At 54.2% G+C, this 19,686-nt stretch overlaps 1 protein-coding gene across 3 annotated transcripts; it reads right to left on the bottom strand.

Annotated features, from left to right (window-relative positions):
* Positions 1–2,083: 2,083 nt before the first annotated feature.
* Positions 2,084–19,242, bottom strand: PMVK (phosphomevalonate kinase). 3 transcript variants are annotated; one of them, XM_045861640.1, is made up of 7 exons: positions 19,199–19,242; positions 17,684–17,730; positions 17,117–17,185; positions 9,131–9,194; positions 6,635–6,787; positions 3,801–3,930; positions 2,084–2,597 (listed from the first exon to the last, which is right to left on the bottom strand). In XM_045861640.1, exons 3-7 carry the CDS (start codon positions 17,140–17,142, stop codon positions 2,461–2,463), a joined length of 510 nt encoding a protein of 169 aa, XP_045717596.1. In that variant the 5' UTR covers positions 17,143–17,185; positions 17,684–17,730; positions 19,199–19,242; the 3' UTR covers positions 2,084–2,460. The 3 variants fall into 3 exon arrangements, with proteins under 3 accessions (XP_045717596.1, XP_045717595.1, XP_045717594.1); XM_045861639.1 differs by lacking the exons at positions 17,117–17,185; positions 17,684–17,730; positions 19,199–19,242 and adding an exon at positions 10,935–11,307; XM_045861638.1 differs by lacking the exons at positions 6,635–6,787; positions 17,117–17,185; positions 17,684–17,730; positions 19,199–19,242 and adding an exon at positions 10,935–11,090.
* Positions 19,243–19,686: the final 444 nt, after the last annotated feature.

Below are 19,686 nucleotides of genomic sequence, written 5' to 3'. Positions count from 1 at the left end.
TGGGCTGCTTTCGAAACCGGGGAGGTGGCCCTGCGTCCCCTCACACTGCTGGACGCAGGGCTTCTGGGCATGGGCTGTGGTGACAGACATGGGGGCTTTACAGTTGCTCCTTGTGCACAGGTGGACCCCCAGGGTCCTCAGATAGGATGGGAATAAACCCCGCCCCCTGTATGAAAGGCTTTTTCATAGAACCTAGCAAATAGCAATCCTGAAAAATACAGTTTTTGTTGTTATTATTAAAATTATCATTGAGGCAATGGCTATTAAACCAGCACCTGAGAGCTTTAAATTTGGTCAATACTTTTTCTTTTATTCTTTCTTTCCCCCATTACACAAGCTCTTTCCAAGGCTGCAGTATTTAAAATACCGAACACAGAGGCTGGTCGGGGTAGGCACTCAGTAGTCAATGCTCATCCCTGCTGTCACTGCCCTCGCTGGGGAACAGGCACTGGGGACACGAAGACCAACAGGGCTCAGGCCCATTCCCCAAGGAGCTTCCCGTCGAGGGGAGAGGGAGAGGTGCACCCCAAGGTGCCAGGGAACCTGAGGTTGGTGCCACAGAGAACGTCTGTGGGGCTCTGAGGGAAGGAGGCTGGGATTCCACGGCCCCGGGGCTGGCACGCCCTGTGAGCACCGTCCCGCGACCTCGGGCACTGTCACTGCTGCCTGGAGATGCCCCTCGCAGGCGCACTGCAGGCGCGTTTGAACAACCCCAGTCCTAGAAGTGACAGCTGTGGGGCTCAGTGGGGAGTCAGGAAGCTGTACTCCCCGGGCCACAGACTTGGGATGAGTATGAGGTACTCGGAGGAATGGGGCCCAGCTCACAAACGCTGCTGAGAGGAGCCCCAAATGGCCCGGGCTCCAACTTGCAAAGGGACCCCACCCCCACCCCCCGCAGCCTTTAGACCAGTCCTGGCCCCAGCGGCAGGGGAGCAGAGGGCCCAGGCCCTGGAGCCGGGACAGAGCCACCTGGTGGGGAGCGAGGAAACAGGCACTGCGTGGAATGATGCCCTGCTGGCTTCCAGGTGGTTTCTGGAGCCCTGTCTCACGCTGCATTCCGTTGCAGCCATTTTCTGAGCGCCCACTGTGGGCCAACACCGCTCTGGAAGCCAGGGACACACTCCTAGAGACACATGGCCCCGGCTGTCAGGGAGCTGTTTGTCTGCCAGTGGGAATCCCGGAAGGAGACACCGGCAGAGCGGGTTAACAGAGCCTGGTGACCAGTCAGCCCCAGCACTCGGCCGAGGGGAGCCCGCAGTGCCTGCCAAGCTCTCGGGCCTGGCCAACTGAAGCGGCCAGGGAGCTCGTTCCAGGAACAGGTGATCTACAGAGAGGTGTAAAGTTCAGTTTGGGTCACGTTGAGGCTGATGCAATTTCTCCCGTCGGCTCCTCATCGGTGAGAACCAACAGAATTTGTGGGAGGAAAACAAAACTCGGGCCAGAGTGGGATGTTCCGGAGGGGCCTGAGGGAGGCAGGGAGCCATGGACTCTGCACTGCACCCACAGGCACGGGGCAGAGGGGACCCGGTCAGGGGTCGGGAGCCTGCCTGTGTTCCAGTCTGACTCCCCCCACCCCGGGCAAGCTGTTCCACTTTCCGAGCTCTTGGCATCTGCGAAATGCAGATGACAAAACTCTCCTTGCCTATTTCGCAGGGCGGCTTTGAAGAATCTGGAAGAAATTTATGAATTGTATAAGGCTCTCTAAATAAAAGGGGTCAAGTCCAAGGTCCTCCATGGGAAAGCTGAGGCTTACATTGATGTTTCCTGCCCGCAGCCCCTCCATGGTGACTGAGAGCTACTGATGTCTGGTGCCTCTGCCCCTCTGTCCCACCTCTGCCCCCCGGGTGCCTGCCCCACTGAGCCTCCCTTGGAGGCCATCCCAGAAGATGAGACCCTAAGACTCCAAGCCTGTCTGCAGCACAAACAGAACTGCCGCCTGCACAGCTCGAGCCAAGGTCAGCCTCTGCAGGACACGTTCCAGCCCAGGAGGAAGGCAGCCCAGGAACCAGGAGACACCCGGACCACCCAGGGCCCCTGAGTCCCCCCAGGCTGGGTGGGCAACTGGGAAACAAGAGATGTCCAGTTCTGAGCATGTGCTCCGAAGAGGTTTATTGATGCCCACATTCTTGCCAAGAACCAGGGGCTAAAAGCATCCTGCTGGGGAAGCAAGGCCACCGCAGGCTGATAGGCTGGACATCCATGGGGACGGTGGTGTTTCTACCTCAAGCATAGCCCTTTGCCCTCTAAGTCCCCTGCTATGAGGCAGAGCAGTCCAGCCCATAGAGAAATGAGGTCTTAGAGGTTTCTTGACTTGTCTGACATCTGCCAGCCCCCCAGAAACCTGGACCCAGACCCTCTGTGCATTCCCCACCTTGGCCAGTATCAGAAACCACGAGTCAGGCAGAGTCGTCCCTCCCCATCCTCACCCCTGCAGCCTCTGGCACTCCCAGAACCTGACGACTACAGTCTGGTGCGGACAAACTCAACCAGGTCCTCCAGCTGCTCCTCCAGGCGCTGCTCGTCCCCATGGTTCTCAATGACCCAGTCGAAGTCCCCAAAGTTGTCCAGGCCACATTCGGACTCACCATCATCCACTCCTGTGGAGGTGGCAAGGTGAGGTCAAGCCCGCTCCCTCAGGACAACCAGGCATTGCGCATGCACAGAGGCCCCAGATGGAGCGGCCCTCTCTTCTGCCACTCTGGAGCCAAGCTCCCCCCACCCAAAGGAGGGTACTTGCAGACCTCCTGAAACACCCTGGGAGCCGGTTCAGTAGCCTGCAGCCACCTGAGCCCTCAGAGGGTTCTGCCCACTAAACTCTTCACTTGTCACTTCCTACAGAGCGGGACTGGGTCATCTGAAATCGCAGACAATGCAATAGGGCAGCAGGTCCCCAACCCTTTAGGCACCAGGGACCGGTTTCGTGGAGACAATTTTTCCACAGACAGTGGGTAATGTGAATGAAGCCTCGCCCGCTAGCCCGCTGCTCAGCTCCTGCTGTGGGGCCCAGTTCCTCACAGGCCACAGACCAGGACCAGGCCGAGGCCCGGGGACTGGGGACCCCTGCAATAGGGCACTGCATCTTCACTTTATGTGAAGATCAGTATGTTGCTTGCTTTCTGCCCTTAAATCTCTGATTCAATCCTCTTGGGAGGCAGCATATGTCCTCTCATCTGACAATGAGAAGAGTGATACCAGGATCACCCGGTGGGTTTGATGTGTCTATAAAATGAGCTTCAAAGCACTTAGCACAGGCCTGGCCTGTGGTGAGCGCCAAGGAGATGAGCAGCCGTCAGGAAGGGTTGGATTCAGTGGATCTGAACTCTCCCAAGTCACAGGGAACTAGGGCAGGAGGCGGCCTACACTCTGCCTCTGAATTGCCACAGAGCAGGTCCCGGGCTTGCACCACTAAGGCTGCCTTAGTATAGCTTCCTCTTGCCCAGCCCACTCTTACTCAAGCAGCAATGAGTTGTCAGGCCTGCCTCTGACCCACTGTCAGCCCCCCTAGGCTGGGGGTGGGTCCCAGACAGACCTCCAGGGGCCCGCTGGCCTAGGAAGGACAGCCCAGGTAAGGGTATAAAGCCAACATCATGGGGAACCTCTACTCCTCCCCACCCACCCCCCTGCCACAGGACACCTGCCCCTACCCCACACCACGTTCTAACCTGGGGACACTTGCAAGTCTCAGATTCCCTTTTCTAATCCCTCAATCATTCCCCCACAGCCTACCAGGGAGAGAGCAGGTGGCCTGGTATAAAAGTGGGGCGCACCGAGCTCTGGGGCAACGGCTGTGCCCAGCTCACCTGGCGTGAACACCCAGCCCCGCTGCTGCCGGCTCTGCTCCAAGGCCACCACACGCACCGTCTGCGTCACAGCCCCGTACGTTTCCTGGAACCACTGGATGTCAGACACCCTCCGTGTGTCACTCACCAGCTGCAGGGCAGGAACAGACAGGTGACCACGAGGACGTGGTGCAGGGCACAGCAGGGCAGGGCACTGAGGGGAGGGGACAAGGAGGGGAAGACCGGCTCCACTCCGAATAAACGGGAGCACGAGGCTGGCAGGCGCACTGCAGAGCCCGGACGAGTGCCCTCCTCCCCCATTATCACCCTACCAGCTGGGGCCGACACCGCTGCTTCCCTCCAGGCAGCCCTCCTGGTTGCTGCAGCCCACAGCCCACTCTGCCACACTCTCTCTGTCACGGACACACGTGTGTCCGATGGGCGTGCTGGTCATCGCTGTGCTAAAGAAAGGGCCTCAGGCTTTGAAATAAGTTCAGCCAGTTCGACATATTCACTTTACGGACAAACAAACTGGACCGGAAACAAAGATACAGCCCCTGCTCCACCCCAGCACCTGTTAAATCATAAATGTGACTTTTGTCAGCCCCTGCCCTCAGCCTCTCAAAGGCTTCTCGTCCTTCTAATAAGATCTGAAGTCCTTGTCCCGGCTCACAAGGCCAGATGTTGTGACATCTGGCACCCATTTCACGCCATCCTCCCCTCATCCGCCCCATGGCGGCCAACCGACCTGCCTGGTGTTTCTCAGACACGCCAACCAGGCGTTGTCCTCAGGGCCTCCGCCCGCCTCCGCCCTCCACCTGGGATCGCAAGGCAGGCTCCCTCACTGCACGGAAGTCTCTGCCCAAACGTCGCCTACTCAGAGAGGCTTCTCCTGCCACCCGGTGCCCTCCCTGGCCCCCTTGATTCTGGTCTGCGACTTATTTTCCTCTGAGCACTCAGTACTCTAAAAAGCATCATTATTATTTGTTTGTATGTATGCTGATTGTCTGTCTGCCCTACCGAGAGTCAGCTCCGGGGAGGAAAGGACTTTGTCCCATTCACTGCTGTGTCCCTGGCTCCTCGTGCACTATTCAATGAATGAAGGACTCAGCAAGTACTATGGCAAGTACCTATCACATGCCAGGCACTGGGGCTAGGGTTGTGAGCAAAACAGAGCTGGTGCTTGCCCTCTCAGAGCTTCTGGTTTTGTGGGAGACAGACACTAAGCAAGCAGCTTCACTAACAACCACGTAATCGCAGTGCATGGGAACAAGCATCTCCTCCTCACCACTGCCAAAACTGAACTCCTGACTTTCTCCCCAAACCTGTTCCTCCCACACCTTTCCTGTCTCAGAAAATGACAACTCCATTTGTCCAGCTGCTCAGAACAAAATCCTTGGCACCGTCTTCTGTCCCCACACTCCACAGCTAACTCACCAGTAAATCCTACCGGTTCAATCTCTAAAATCTACTCAGAATCGACCGCTTCTCTCTCCTCTATCAGCACCATAGGCTGGGCTGTGGCCACTCTGCCTGCCTGCGGAGAGATCTTCTGCCTGGCTCCCTGGCTCCACCCTTGCCCTTCCCCCAGCAGCCAGGCTGAGCCTTTGAACCTCAGATCACATCACGCCCCTACTCCGCTCAAAACCCTCCACGGAGTCACCATCTCACACATATATCCAGGCTCTTCCAAGGAACCTGCCTGACCCAGCCCCGCCTGCCGCGCACCCCTCACGCACAAACATCTGTTTGTCTCACGCCCTTGCTTCCTTCAGATCCTGCTCAGATGTCACCATATCAGAGAGGCCTCCTTCCACCCTTAACAAAGCAGCGACCCAGCCTTCCTCGTGCCCCTGGCCTGCTTTATTTTGCCCCTTATTATTTATCTCCAGCTGACAGATCCTATATTACGTTAGGACCTACCTGCCTCTACCCCCAGCTACAACGTAAGCTCCCTAAGGGCAGACTTCACGGCCTGTTTGCACTAATGCATCCCCAAGCCACCTGGAACCAGGCTTCATCCAGGAGATAATGCCAAAATGAACGTGGACAAAAAGGGTAAGGTGCTGTGGGAGTGCCTGGCAGGGAGCACCAGCGAAGACCTGGGTATCAGGGAAGGCTTCCCTGCGGAGGTGCCATGGAAGCTGAGCTAGAGCTAGCCAGGTGAAGAGGGAAAGAAAGGGCAGTTCAGGCAGGTAGAAGAACATGTGCAAAGGCCCTGATTCCAGAAGGAACTCAACTTATTTGCAGAACAAAAAAAAAAAAAAGCCAATGTAGCTGCAGCTTAAAGAGTAAGGAGCCTGCCCTGGCTGGTGTGGCTCAGTCAGTGGACTGAGTGCTGGCCTGTGAACCAAAGGGTTGCCGGTTCGATTCCTAGTCAGGGCACATGTCTGGGTTGCAGGCCAGATTCCTAGCAGGGGGCATGCAAGAGGCAACCACAGAGTAATGTTTCTCTCCCTCTCTTTCTCCCTCTCTTCCCCTCTGTCTAAAATTAAATAAAATCTTTAAAAAAAATTTTTTAAGAGTAAGGAGGTTAAGCCAGATCTTTCAAGACCCAAAATTCATGTGAAGGATTTCGGTTCTGTTCATTAGAACAGTGAGATAAAGGAGTGACATGACTTGGTTTGTTTTTAAAAGGCCACTCTGGCTGCTCTGTGACGAATGACTTAAATGGGTCAAAGCTGAAGCCAGGACCAGCTTGGGGCTACTCGGTTGTCTGGGGGAGGTGGGGGCGCAGTTTGGGTCATGGGAGACGGCAGTGGAAACAGAGAAATGGGCGTATCTGAGATTTACTTGGGGAGAGACACAGACTGGAGAAACGGGCTTTCCTTAATGCTGCCCTGCAGCACTCTTACCCAGACCGGCTGGGAGACGCCCTCCACGACCTTCCTGCAGAAGAAGCCTGGGTCAGCCTGGCGCTTCTCCTCTCCCCAGCGGATCATGTCCCTCCGATAGGCCTCCTTGTAGCTGCTGGCGTCCAGGAGTCTCTGGAAGTCCAATCCATGCTCCTGCCCAAAGCACATTATGTCTATGCCCCAGCCTCTCGACCTCAATGGCCTCTCCTAAAACAGAGGAGGGGCCATCCCTTCTTTCACCTGCCCTTCCCCAAGATGATGCAAGGGCCAACGGGGTGTCCACCAGGACAGAGGCCTGCAAGGGAATGGGCTCTGGGAACAAGGAATCCCAAACATGGACAGAAAAGAAGTCTTGGGATAATTTTTGCACTTTTTTTTAATGTGCAGTGTGGTTGTGTTTGTTTGTATATTTGTTTGTTTTTGCAACAGTTTTACCTTCCCAATTATGTCTGAGTTAAACTAATCCTGAAATTAAATAGTTTTCACCCCCTGAGCACGGGCTTGTCCTTCAGCTAAAGTTGGAAATAGGAAAACACTGCATTCCATATCCTCCCACTGCCCACTCGGCATGCTCGCTGGTCCCAAAGCCCGGAGACACGGCTTCCCTGACTCTCTCCTTTCCCTGTTACCTCCATCCTCACCTCCACCCCCTGGCACCACTGCTGAACCAGCAGCACTTTCCTTGGCTCCGGCTCTGGGAGCTCCCCGGGCCTGAAGAAGGCACTGCCCTGACCCCCTGCAGGAGCTGCTTCCAGACCAGCCTCCCTTTCTCTAGGGACACTGAGGAGCGGGAGGGGCCCATCCAGAGAGCCCAGGACAGGAAGGGTCTGAAAAACACCACTCAGTGCAGGTTCTAGCTCTCCACTAACTCTCAGCAACAAGGCCTCTAGCCTCAGACACTGTTTCTTTGGTGGCAAACTGAGGTGCCAAGACCTGGCCAGTCAATCGCTTCTACCTGCACCTCCAGCTCCCAGGTGATGCCAGAAGCCACCTCTTCTTGTAAACTCATTCAACTGCTCTTTATGGCAGGGGAAGAGTGGCCGCTAGGAGCAATATGGTCTCCTTGTCAGTTTTATTTCCCACTGTGATTTACATCAATGCACCAACGTTTAGTTTTGTTTGTGTGTTTAAATGGGAATGGGGTGGAGTAATGCTGGACCTCCAGACCAAGGGGCAGGCTGGCCTATCAGAGTCTCTCACTGAGTTTTCAAAAATGCAAACTCCCGTCCCTCCAACCCCACCCCACTCCCCAGTCTGACTTGAGCCAGGCATCATCTGAGAACTCAGGAAGCAGACTCTGGTTTCCAAACTCCGCCTCAGAGTCCTGGGGTGCTTCGGTGGTGCCTGGATCCCACTGTGGAAGACTGAGTGCCCCCCAGTCAGAGTCATTCCTAGTCTGTCTACTGAATATGAGGAACTCTGCATCCAAAGGTCCCCACTTAGAAAAAAAGAAAGAAAAAAGGGGGGGGTGAAAACTACTGACCCTGTCGTCCCCAGAATCCCCCAGGCTGCAGTTCTGTCATGGGGCCTGTTTAATTGGGGCAGAGGCCTCGGTGGCACAGGAGGATGCTTCCCGTGAGATACGGGAAAGGGGCAGATCCGTCTCGTGTGGCCCCAGAAGGCCAGACTGGGTCTCAGTGACCCAGGGGCCACGAGCACAGACGCCTGGAAGGGTGTACTGGGAAGTCAAGGACAAAAATGCAGGCCACCGTGGGGGCTTTTTCCTTGTGTGGGAGGCTCACCCTTCCCATTTTCTACGTCTAAGGTTCTAAGAGTTCCTGTTTGTTTTTTTAACCCTATGTTAACAATCCTGTTTATTTTTTATAAAACCCACGTGGCTCAAAATTAAAAAAATACAGTCACTTACAATGAAAAATCCCTTTCCCAGCCCTGTCCCCAGCCCATGGAGGCCACCAATGGTACAGCCTCTCATCTGCCCTCCCAGCGCTAGCACATCCAGAGCTCCAGAACAGTGTTTAACACGCTGCAGGCACCCCATAAATGTCTGTTGGATGGCTGAATACGCGGGCAGATATTCTTACATTTTTCCCCATTTTTGTACAACGTTCTCTCTATATACACTGTTCCAAATCTTATTTTTTTTTTCACTTAATAGTACATCTTGACAATTCTCGCAACTGAGTTGCTCTGGAGAGAGTCCCGGGCCAAGGCCGGCCAGCTGCAGCTATGACGGGCCACCGCACTCCACTTTCTGGGTAAGACTGAGTGTGCAGACCTTGCTAACACCACGGCACAAGGGCTGCCGGCTCGCCTCTGCAGCCGTCCCTTGATCGGCCTTCTTGCAAACGCCCTGAGGAGGTGGTCTGAAGTGAGTGAGGCCGAGGGGAACGAAGTTGAAGCTGAAAATACCCCCACGAAGTCCAACCATAGAAAGCCAAGAGCTGGCCACTACCCTGCCAACAGTGGTCACAGCCACCAAACGCAGGGAGCTGGCTCCTTCCGACCCACCAGGTGTCACAGAGAGCCACCACCTACCTGAGCATACTGTTCCTTGAGTGGGCCGGAGAGCCGGAGGATGGCACAGACGTGGGCTCCAAGCCTGTGGACCAGGAGAACCAAACCCCGTTAGCCTGGAGCTTCCCGACCGAGGGAGAGTCCAGAGGCCCGGGGTGGGGTCCCATTTCTGCTCCCGGGATCTTTCTAACTGTGTTAGGTCTCAATGCCCATGACCCTATTTTCTCATCTGTAAAATGGAGATACCAGTATCAATTGTCTCCCACAGGGTCATTAGGAAACGTAAATGAATGTGAAAGAGCCCTAAAACTAACAGGTAAAACAAATGAAATAACAATGACAATGTGGTATTCTGGCTAGACTGGGTTACTGTGGGACCCCTGAACTAGCTGTCTCTCAGTCTCAACTGACGTGGTCACTGCAACACCAGTTCACTCATTCAGCTCAGTTTGTTCGGCCAGCTGTGTATTGTACAGTGCTGTGTGCTCACACATTCATTCAAGCACTGACATAGCGACATAGGTGTTCTCATTTCCATGTTTCAGATGAGGAAACTGAGGTTGAGTGAGTGAGAACTGATTCACCCAAAGGAACGCTGCAAGTAATGAAGCCAGTGTTGTTAAAATGAAACTAATAGCTAACATTTAGTTCCCGCACCTTTATGAGGTGTCAAAAATTGTTCTAAGCCCTTCACATGCATTATTTCATTTAATCCTTACAGCCAACCTATTATTACCCTGGTCCCACAAATGACAAAACTGAGTCACAGAATGGGTAAGAAACTTATACAAGATCACAAACTAGTAAGCAGTGAGTCAGGATCTGAATCCCGGCAGTCTAATTCCAGAGCCTGTGCTTCTGACAACTATTTAACTTCTGCGTTTGCAGGTAAGGAGAAATGCAACTTAGGAACAGGTGGTGGATACTTGATGGGGAAAGATTCAGGCAGTGACCTCTTCCCTGGGCTCCCCCACGACCTCTTAAAACACTTGCAGTGCCCGATAGCAACCTCCGGGTGCCCCCACCACACTGGTCTTCAAGAGGAGGATGCCCGCCCTGCTGTCTCCCTGACCCCGCTGCTCCCCCAGCCCATGACTCCACAAAAATGCTCCCACACAGAACATTTTGCTTTGAGAGAAAGGTATTATTTGGGGGACAGTGAGATAGAGCAGAAAGAACCCATTCCTTGGAGCTAGTTTAAAGTTTAATTTGAGTCCTGGATCTGACGATGACTTCATGACCTGGCAAGTTTGGGTCGTGTTTTGTTTTGCTTTACTTTTCAGAGCCTCAGTCTTTTCATCTATGAAATGGGGATACTGACTAGCACTGCCACACAGTACCTAACAAAGAGGTTTGGAAGATTAACTGAGATAATACATACGCACAGTGCCTGGCACATAATAAAGCCTCAATAAACCCCAGTTATTAGGCGGTGTGCTGGGCAAGGATTTGTCTTTGGAGTATGACACAGTTGGGGTGTGGTCTTGAGGAAATCCTTTATCCATGACTCAGTTTCCTCATCTGTAACAGTTACCTGCAACATTGCTCTATGGATAAGAAAGGTGTGTAAAAAGTGACTTAGTAATACCTGTTATTAATGCTTATTGACAAGAGAGGCCTACAGTTTAGTCTTTGGAGAGGTGGCCACTTGGTAGTTTGAGGTGGGCGTATATCTCCCCCCAACAGCTCAGTGCTCCTCCCATCAGTAACCCGAGGACCCCTACTCCACAGCTCACTCCATCACACCCTAACACACCCCTCGTGTCACGTGATGCGGCATTTTCCCCTCCCCTTTTCCCTATCTTCCCCTCTTCCTCCCCGACACCTGCTCTGCAGCGCCTCGGTCACGAAGTCCTTCCCGGATTTCCTCTTCCCGCTGAACAGCAGCACCAGCCGAGGTCTTCCTCCTAGCGGGGCCATGGGGCCCCCACGCTTTGCGATCCTGAAGAGGACACTACTCCCAACCCTTAAATCGGGCCACCTGAGCGAAATAGATGCAGCCACTAGGAGGAGCGGCAACGGAAAGGGCTTCCGCACGCGTCTTCTCCACAGCTGTAAAGAGAGGACTACCAGCTCTCATACGGCTCCCGAACATTTTAATTAACATCCAAACTAATTAAATAGGGAAGCAAAGAAGGCTAATTCCCAGGGCGGCCTTCTCCCCTGCAGAAGCTCCCCTCCCAGCGCTCATTTAGAATAGTCCGGCCCCGCCCAAACCCTGACGTCACAGTCCCGCCTTCGCAGCTGACAGGCGGGGCGGGAACTGGGTGCGTCTGTTTGCCTCCTGCGGAAGTGGCGTCTTAAATGACGTGAGCGACATCAATAATGCAGGCTAAAAGGGGTCCTTGAGGCCGCCCCGGCTGATATTACCTAGTGTTTCCTGGGGTCCCGTTCTCAGCCCGAAGTTCAGGGGCAGATGTAAGTGGCCGTGATCTGTCCCCTCCCTGAATTCCCAGTTCCGCCCCTGCCCACTGCAGCGACGGACAGCCAGTCCCAGCCGAGTGGCTGGAATTGTCTTTAGCCAAGGCTCGCTCGCTGGTATTTCTCTGAGCTCGTCAAAATAGAGCCCGTAACCCGTTACCGCCTGCATTTGAGGAGCTATAAAGTCATGCAGTCGTGCAAAAAGAAAAAGTGAGGTGTGGAGGCCTGAGAGACCGTTAATTCCCTGAATACTGAAAACATGGCACAGAAGCTCAGGAAAGAGTGGTCAGTGGTCAGATGCAAGAAGGACTGGCTTCAGGAAGGTCTTGGTCTTTGTCTTTTTTAAGCAGCTGTGAAAGCACCACACTCATCAATGCACTTAGAAGGCATTGAGTGGAGTTTAACTCCAGGTTTGACACTTGGTAGGGACACCACCATCAGCAAGTCACACTGAGTTCATCATTGATAATGCCCACCTCACAGCGTTCTGTTAAGGGGATGCAGAAAATATGTTAAAATACTTGATAAATTCTCAGATATCACCCAAATGTGGAGTTGTGGTTTATTCTCAGCACTTTGTGACTTTAGAGTTTATAATCCAACCCAGGATCAGATTTTCCAGCTCACCTTCCAAATATTTATTTGGGACTCCACTGAAGCCGGAATCGCGCCCATGCCAGCAGAAAGCAACAGGACGACCTGCTCTCACACGCCTGCTTCCCTGAGGCTCCACGAGGAAGGGCTCAGAACTCCCCCTCAGAGTCTCTGTGCCTACGTGAGCAAAAGCACACCCTGCCCCTTCCTCTGCCCACTGGAATGGAGCCCCCGGGAATTCCCAGTCAGTGATCAGAAATACCCTAGCCTCTTCTCAGAAGTTTCGCTCTGCTCCCTGACTCAACTGAACCTCACTGTCCCCCACTGTCCTCTCAAGTGGAGGCTTTTCATTTTCCCAGCCCTCACAGTTCAGCACAGACTCTGTGTCTGGCTGGGGCCTCCCTCCCTCCCCATTTCAGCCTCCAGATCATTTTTCCCTGACCTCTTGGAAAATTCTGGCTCCTTTAAAGCTCATATACCACCTGGCTGACCCAGCCTTTCCCCCCTCCTCAGCATTGACAACCACCAATCCTGAGACTCACCCTCATGTACTGAGACTTGGTCACTGGCTCCTGGCCATTTCCACCCTGTCATCAGTGTCAGTGACCTCCCTACCTGCATGGTCAGCCCATCCAACACTCTGACCATTCAATGCCTTGGGCTCAGGTGACCAAAGGCTTTTTTGTCCTCTCCTTCTCAGATACTAGCTCCCATGGACACACCCAGGGCCTTGTCATCCCCAGAAGCCATTCGACCTGCAAGGCCACTTTCTCAAATACTGCACAGAGCAGTGGTTCCCTCCCAGGGCACCGCTGGCCCATAACACCTGCTCTCCTTCCTTCCACAGCCAAAGGGAACATCGAATGAGTGAAGATGTATGAGAAGCCTTTGTAAGCTGTACAGGGCTCACAAATGTGAGGTGCTGTTCTGGGGCAGACTGCTGGTCTGAAAGTTGGGGTGTTACTGAGGATGAGGCAGGAAAATAGAGAGCAGCAGGATTGTCTGATGGGAGTAGAAACAACCTGGGAAGGGGGTGGCCTGGGTGCTTGGGAACTGAGATCAGAAGCCAGAGGTGCCAGACACCCTGGCGTGATGGAAGGCCCAGAGACAATGCTTATAAAAGCCAGTGCTGGCTTCGGACAATGGAGAAGTGCGCCCAGAAGTGAGACAGACGATCACCCTAAGAATCACCTCTCATTGCGGGGACAGACCATTTAAAGAGAGGTTTGCCACTCCAACCCAGAGGACAGCCTGGAAGTCAAATCTAGACACTCACAGGGAGCCTGCTCACTGTGTTAACACAGCCAGGGGAGCCTGTGCCTGCAGGTGACCAGTTCCTGCAGCTCTGCAGAACCTGGAGTAGCTGGGCTTTGTCACTGCCCCTCCAGCCCTGCCAGGCAGAAGGAGGGGGGTCTCAAGGTCTGCCTTTCCAAGGCATGCCTGTCCCATAGTGGAACCAGATGTCATCCTGGCTCATAACACCACTGACTACCCTTGCTTCAACTCCATGCCTCTGGTTCCAATGTATCTTCCCACGGTCATCGTCCAGCTGAGCCAAGGGTGCCCTCCACCAATGTGAACCAGTCTCATGTGTTGGTGCCCATTGCTTCCGGGCCAATGGAGTCTGGCAGCTGAGGGACAGAGAGGGTGAGGGCTGTAAGGAAGTGGGACAACAGGGGAAGAGAAGAAGAGAAGAAGGGTAATCTGAGTCATTGGGGAGCTAATGGGAAGGAATCCTATTCATTCTTGCACCCGTGCAACATGCATCCAAATGTCCAAAATGTGCCAGGTACTGCTAGAAACACAACGGTAAACAAAACAGAGCCTGCTCTTAGAGAAAGAGATCTTACAGGCAAGAAGGGGCTGGAAAGAAGTATTCCAAGTCATGAAAGGCAAGGACCTACATCCCAGATTGCTCTATCCAGCAAAACTTTCATTTAGAATGGAAGGGCAGATAAAGTGCTTCCCAGATAAGGTCAAGTTAAAAGAGCTCATCATCACCAAGCCCTTATTATATGAAATGTTAAAAGGACTTATCTAAGAAAAAGAAGATAAAAAACGTGTATAGTAAAAATGACAGCAAACTCACAATTATTAACAACCACACTTAAAACAAAAACAAACTAAGCAAACAGGTAGAACAGGAACAGAATCACAGAAATGGAGATCACATGGAGGGTTATGGGAGGGGGAGTGGGAGGAGGAGAGAGGGGGAAAAGGTACAGAGAATAAGTAGCATAGATGGTAGGTAGAAAATAGACAGTAGGAGGGTAAGAATAGTATGGGAAATGTAGAAGCCAAATAACTTATGACACATGGACATGAACTAAAGGCGGGGGATATGGGTGGGAGGCGGTGTGCAGGGTGGAGGGGAGTGAAGGGGGGGAATGGGACAACTGTAATAACATAATCAATAAAATATTTTTTTAAAAACAAAGATTCATGATTTAGAGTAATTTTTGTTTTCCTATTAGATTATTTTGTAGTGAATGTAAATCTTGGAGCTGGAGAACTAACCCCACTTCAAATACTATTAAAGAATGATTTATTGATTTTATTTTACTGTGGTTTTTTTTATCCTCACCCAAGGACATGCTTATTGATCTTAGAGAGATGGAACGGGGAGGAAAGACAGAGGGAGAGAAACATCAGCTGGTTGCCTCTCACATGTGCCCCAACTGCGGACTGGGGATCAAACCCACAACCTAGGCTGTGCCCTGACCAGGAATCAAACCCATAATCTTTTGGTTTACAGGATGATGTTCCAACCAACTGAGCCACACCAGCCAGGGCTCATTTTACTGTTTGTTTTTGTTTTTAACAATCTTAGTGATAAAGGTTGATGTTTATTTTTGAAAGGAAATTGGGAGACTTGCCTCACAGTCAGAAGCTGTAAGTTGAGAAGCCAGATTGTGCGTCTCCAAAGCTCAGAGTTTCTGCAGGCAGGATGGCCTCCCGGACCTGCAGGCCCTGCCTGGCCGCGGGACGGTCACTCCTTCCCCACGGGCCTCTTGGCAACACTGGACTCAACACTACTGGAAAGCCTGTGAAGAGGTCCCTGCCCAGGGCCAGGCTCACGGTGAGTGCTTTATCAATGACAGATAAATGAATGAGCGAAGGAGTGGGGACTCCAAAGAGAGCTGAGAGGCCAGGACTTCACTCCTGAGGCTAAAAGGGCCCTTCGTGTAATCCTCAAAGCTGAGGCCCCATAATGCCAGACCCAGCTGCTCAGTTTCTTGGGGCAGCAGCTGGAAACCCCTCTTTCATTCCCATCCCAGACCTTGGCAGGTCCGCTTTCCTGTCTCTCTTGCTACTGCCCCCCTGTGGCCATTGCCAGACGTCTCTGGAAAAGGAGCCATGAGTGAGTCACCCATCCTTCAGGGGCAACAAGAAAAGGAAACTTGTGTAGCAAGCAGCTCCTGCGGACCTCACCTGGGAGCCTGAATGCCCAGTGTGAGGAGCCGGAGAGAGGGAGAAGGGGAGAGGGGAGGAGGAGGAACAGGGACTCTCAGTCAGGGGTCCACAGCCATGGGCCTCGGTCTCCACTCTGTCCCTAGCTTTGTGACCTTGGACAAGTCGCTTCCCTCTCTGGGCCTCAGTTTCCACCTCTGAACAACAGAAGTGGGTGTAATGCTCATGCTGCCCTTCTACAGCCGGCCTTCTCATACCCACAAACTGGTACCCCTAAGGTGGCAGCTGGTGGCCAGAGAGGAACGGCCTCCAGGGCCAGGTACTCGGGTCACTGACGTGGGGTACACACAGGCCCGGGGAGGAGGGGTCAGCTAGAGACACACAGGTGAGAGCTTAGATGTTGCTTCCAAACTCCGGGTCCGCTGACGGGGAAGGAAGGGGGCGAACTGCAGTGCCCGATATTCGAAATGCCCACCGAGGTCCTAAGGGCTGCCTGGGGACCCGTCTTCCTACTCTGCCACTGGCCAGCTCTGATGGACCTTAAGCAAGTCACCTCATCTATCTCAGTTCCTTCATGTCCGAAATAGAGATAGTTATGGCCATACCTTCTTGGGGACCTACTTCCCAGGGAGAGAGAAGGGTTAGAATTGCCCTGAAAGATCTGAGGCCTGAGTAGATGAGTGAGTGGCCTGTTTCTCTGCGGGCCTCACGCCTTGGTTTCTATTCTGGTCCCTCCCCAGCCAGCTGTGTGGGCGAGGGCCCAAGGCCGAATGCCGGATGAGCGGGTCTGTCTGGCCCGTGGGTAGTTGACCTGCCATGGGGGGCTTGCAACATTTTCCTCTCCACCGCTCTCGGGTTTCTGCCTCTCCGGCCACAGTCCCGTGACCTGTCCCTTTGACTTTGGACAGGGTCACTGCCCTCTGCTGGGTGCCTCCCCTCAGGCTTAGTCAAGGGAAGTATCGGAAGCTGGTAAGAATGGCTCTAAAGGGCCCCACCCTGGAGAGGAATTGGGGGCGTGATGAGACATGCGGCCACTCCGTGGAGCCCAGAGGTGATGGGCTGGGAGACTGGCTCTATCCTATCCCTTATCCCATACGTCAAGCCCAGCAGCTTCCCCCCACCTACCGTGTGTCTGCACCAGCAGTTCGGCCTTTCCCCCTCTCCCAGCATTGCAGGAGGATGTAGTCATCCCCGGTCCTGAGGCCGGGAGCTGAGTGTGTCCTGGACTCCTCCCTCTCCTCCCCGCCCTTGAGCCAGCCCAGGCCAGTCCATTCTGATTCACTGATTGAAATCAGGCCCCTGTCATCCCCACCCTGGGCCCTTGGTGGACACCTCCTTAACGACCTCCAGGTTCGCATTTCTCCATTCTGCCCCTCCGACCACCGGCTACAGCGCACCCACGTGTGTCTCAAACGCCTTCAGTGTCAGTGGCACTCCCCCCACTTCCTACGGGAATGCTCCCCCTTAGACCTGCAGGAGAGTCCTGCGGGGGGGATTTGCTCCCTTGGGAATGTGAACTTAACCCTCTTGCCACACCTTTGCCCAGGCTGAAATCTCCTTCTCCAACACAAATCCTATTACCTTTTAAGATCCAACTCAAAGGTCATCACCTCCTTCCTCTTCAGCTCCTCGGCTGACGCCTCCCTGACACTGTGGGGAAAGTACTGTGAAAATTCTGCTTCGTGTTAGACTCACCCACTCAGCCTCAGGGACAAGACTGGGGTCTAGCCCTGACTGGCATGGCTCAGTGGGGTGAGCATTGTCCCACAAACTGAAAGGTCACTGATTCCATTCTGAGTCAGGGCACATGCCTGGGCTGTGGGCCGGGTCCCCAGATGGGGGTCGAAAAACAACTAGTCAATGTTTCTCTCACACATCAATGTTTCTCTCCCTCTCTTCTCCTCTCTCCAAAATAAGTATTTCTTAAAAAAAGAACTGGGGTCCCCACGGCACTTTGTGTCGGGACTTGAATGCTCGTATCTTTTCCCTGCCAGCTGCTGCCGCGGGTTTGAGAGCCAATGCCCTCTGCTCCCATAGTAGTTCGCAGAGGCCCCGGCTCCCCCCTGAGAGCTTAATTAAACATAACTACTATCTTTAACAGTACTCTACAGTCTGAAAAACCTTTTCATTTATTTGCTAGTGACTTACTTTATCCTCACAACGACCTTCAAAGGGCTGCCATTTCCACTGTAATGCTGGGAATGCGAGGAGGGACACCTTGCCCAAGGCTCTAGGTAGGCCCCCAAGTGGGGGGGGGCCAAGACTGGGCTTTCTGATCTCAAAGCCTGCCCAGGCTGGAGGTCTAGTTAGAAGTGAGCTGGGCCGGGCCTCCCTCTGGCCCGGAGTGATTAACAGGTGATTGGGAAAAGGGCCCGTTTTTACCCTAATGGGCAGGACCTATTCTGGAAGCCAAGGATTGCCAAGGAGATGGGCAGCACCCTTAGGGGAGAGCCCACCAGGGGAGGGGGAGGGAACTCAGACAACGCAACAGGAACTGGGGACGAGGGGCTTCTGCAGCTCAGAAGGCTGAGTGGTGAAATGGGGCGAGGGGCCTGCTGGGCTCTGGCAACAGCGCCCCACCCTGCCCCGCAGAGTCCCTGCCAGACCTCTGCGAGCATGTGAAGTGTGAAGGGACTGGGGACGTCTGTGTCCCAGAACAAGGCCGAAAGAGATGTCCCCGCATCAGGGCGGCCCTGGAAGGTTCCCATGGCAACAGCTAGCCAGTCCAGCGTCTGTCTTTGGGCCCAGTTGGGGTGGGAGAGCAAGGGGGTACCAAGGAGCAGTTGTCACGAGGAACAGGTGCCTCTGACCCTCAAGGGGATTATGGGAGTGGTACGGGCTTGAAGGAGACCCACCACCAAATTTCAGCCACCTCCCCACCCTTCACCTTGGGGCGGGTGGGAATGGGAGCGGTGGGCAAAGCCTGGGTCCTGGAGGACCGAGGAGGCTGACAGAGACGGAGAGCCTGGAGAAGTTAAGGGCTGGAGGGAGGGCATGGTGAGAGAAAGCTGAGCTGAGGGTTATGGGTAAGGGCAGCTCAAGGAAAGGAGGTTCAGCTAAAGGATGAGGGGGGAAGAGACGGCAGATTGGGGGATGGCGGGGAAGTAAGGGCTGGGAACTGGCCAAAGGAAGCAGAACTTTTCCATTTAAGAGGGAAGGCACAAGAGGGCCACTCCCTACTCCCGTGATTCCCCTGAGGCACCCACAGCTGAGCTCTGAGCTGGGGAATTCCCAGAGCAAAGAGCAGAAAACCCTGGGCTCAAAGTACCGAGTTCTTACACTGCAAGGGCCCAGGCAGGCCCTGAGAGGCCAAGCAGGCCTACCCACAGACTTCCTGTTCCCCGGCCCGGGCGTGAGCTGTCCTCCAGCTCTGTGGGAAAGGAGGGGAGCGGTCGCCCAGTCCCAGCCTCCCCTGGCTCATGTCCACACACGGGCCCTGAATAGGGAGCACATCCTCTGGTCTGGGACCTGGGGCCCCTGTCTTGGCCAGTGCTAACGTGGGTGCATGGATGTGACGGAGAGAGGGGCCAAATGACCTATGATGGGCACAAGGATTACCTGCCAGGGCACCCCGGAGAGAGGGTCAGCAGAGTGGCCCACGTCCCCACTGTCCTGGCCCTCCCCAATACACCCCTTGGGTTCCTAGCTCTTTTTCCCCCTGACCTGATTCAGCAGTTTGAGAAACCTGCAGCTCAGCACAGCTACTTCCTGAGTGGGAAAGGAAGAGGGGGTGCTCGGGGGAACTTCCTAGCCTGAGAGTCCGTTATGCAAACGAAGGAAACGGTGAGAAATGGAACTGAGAAGCCCTGAGTGGCCAGAGTGAGAGTCAACAAACTCCCTCTGGGAACAGGGAGGCCAGGCTGTGGCCCCTCCCCTAAGCCCAGGCCGCTTTTCCCAGACACAGAACCCCGCCTGCCTTCCAGTCTGAATCCCTCTCCCGGACACCAGAGTTTACCACCAGCATACGTTCTGAGCAACAGGAACGGCATAAGCTGGCTTCCTCAGGAGGAACCACAGTCCACGGAACTGGGATGCCAGCCCCAGGCTCTGGCCCTCCACCGACTTGTACGTGCTCCTCCCAGCCCCTTCTCCAGAAACAGCACAGTCCTCTCCTACAGCACCCCCAACCCCTGGCACCGCCTCTCTGCCTA

Source organism: Phyllostomus hastatus, unplaced genomic scaffold, assembly GCF_019186645.2.
Source record: "Phyllostomus hastatus isolate PE091 unplaced genomic scaffold, TTU_PhHast_1.1 phas_scaffold_216, whole genome shotgun sequence".
NCBI classification, from domain to species: domain Eukaryota; kingdom Metazoa; phylum Chordata; class Mammalia; order Chiroptera; family Phyllostomidae; genus Phyllostomus; species Phyllostomus hastatus.
This window is presented reverse-complemented; position numbering and strand designations above follow the sequence as displayed.

Excerpts from the sequence above, each read along its gene's own strand:
- PMVK (XM_045861639.1), bottom strand. The coding sequence starts at position 11,029 with ATGGCCCCGCTAGGAGGAAGACCTCGGCTGGTGCTGCTGTTCAGCGGG. Across the intron at positions 6,788-9,130 it reads TCAAGGAACAGTATGCTCAG|GAGCATGGATTGGACTTCCA; the intron begins GTAGGTGGTGGC and ends TGCTTTGGGCAG. Across the intron at positions 2,598-3,800 it reads GGGCTGGGTGTTCACGCCAG|GAGTGGATGATGGTGAGTCC; the intron begins GTGAGCTGGGCA and ends CCACCTCCACAG.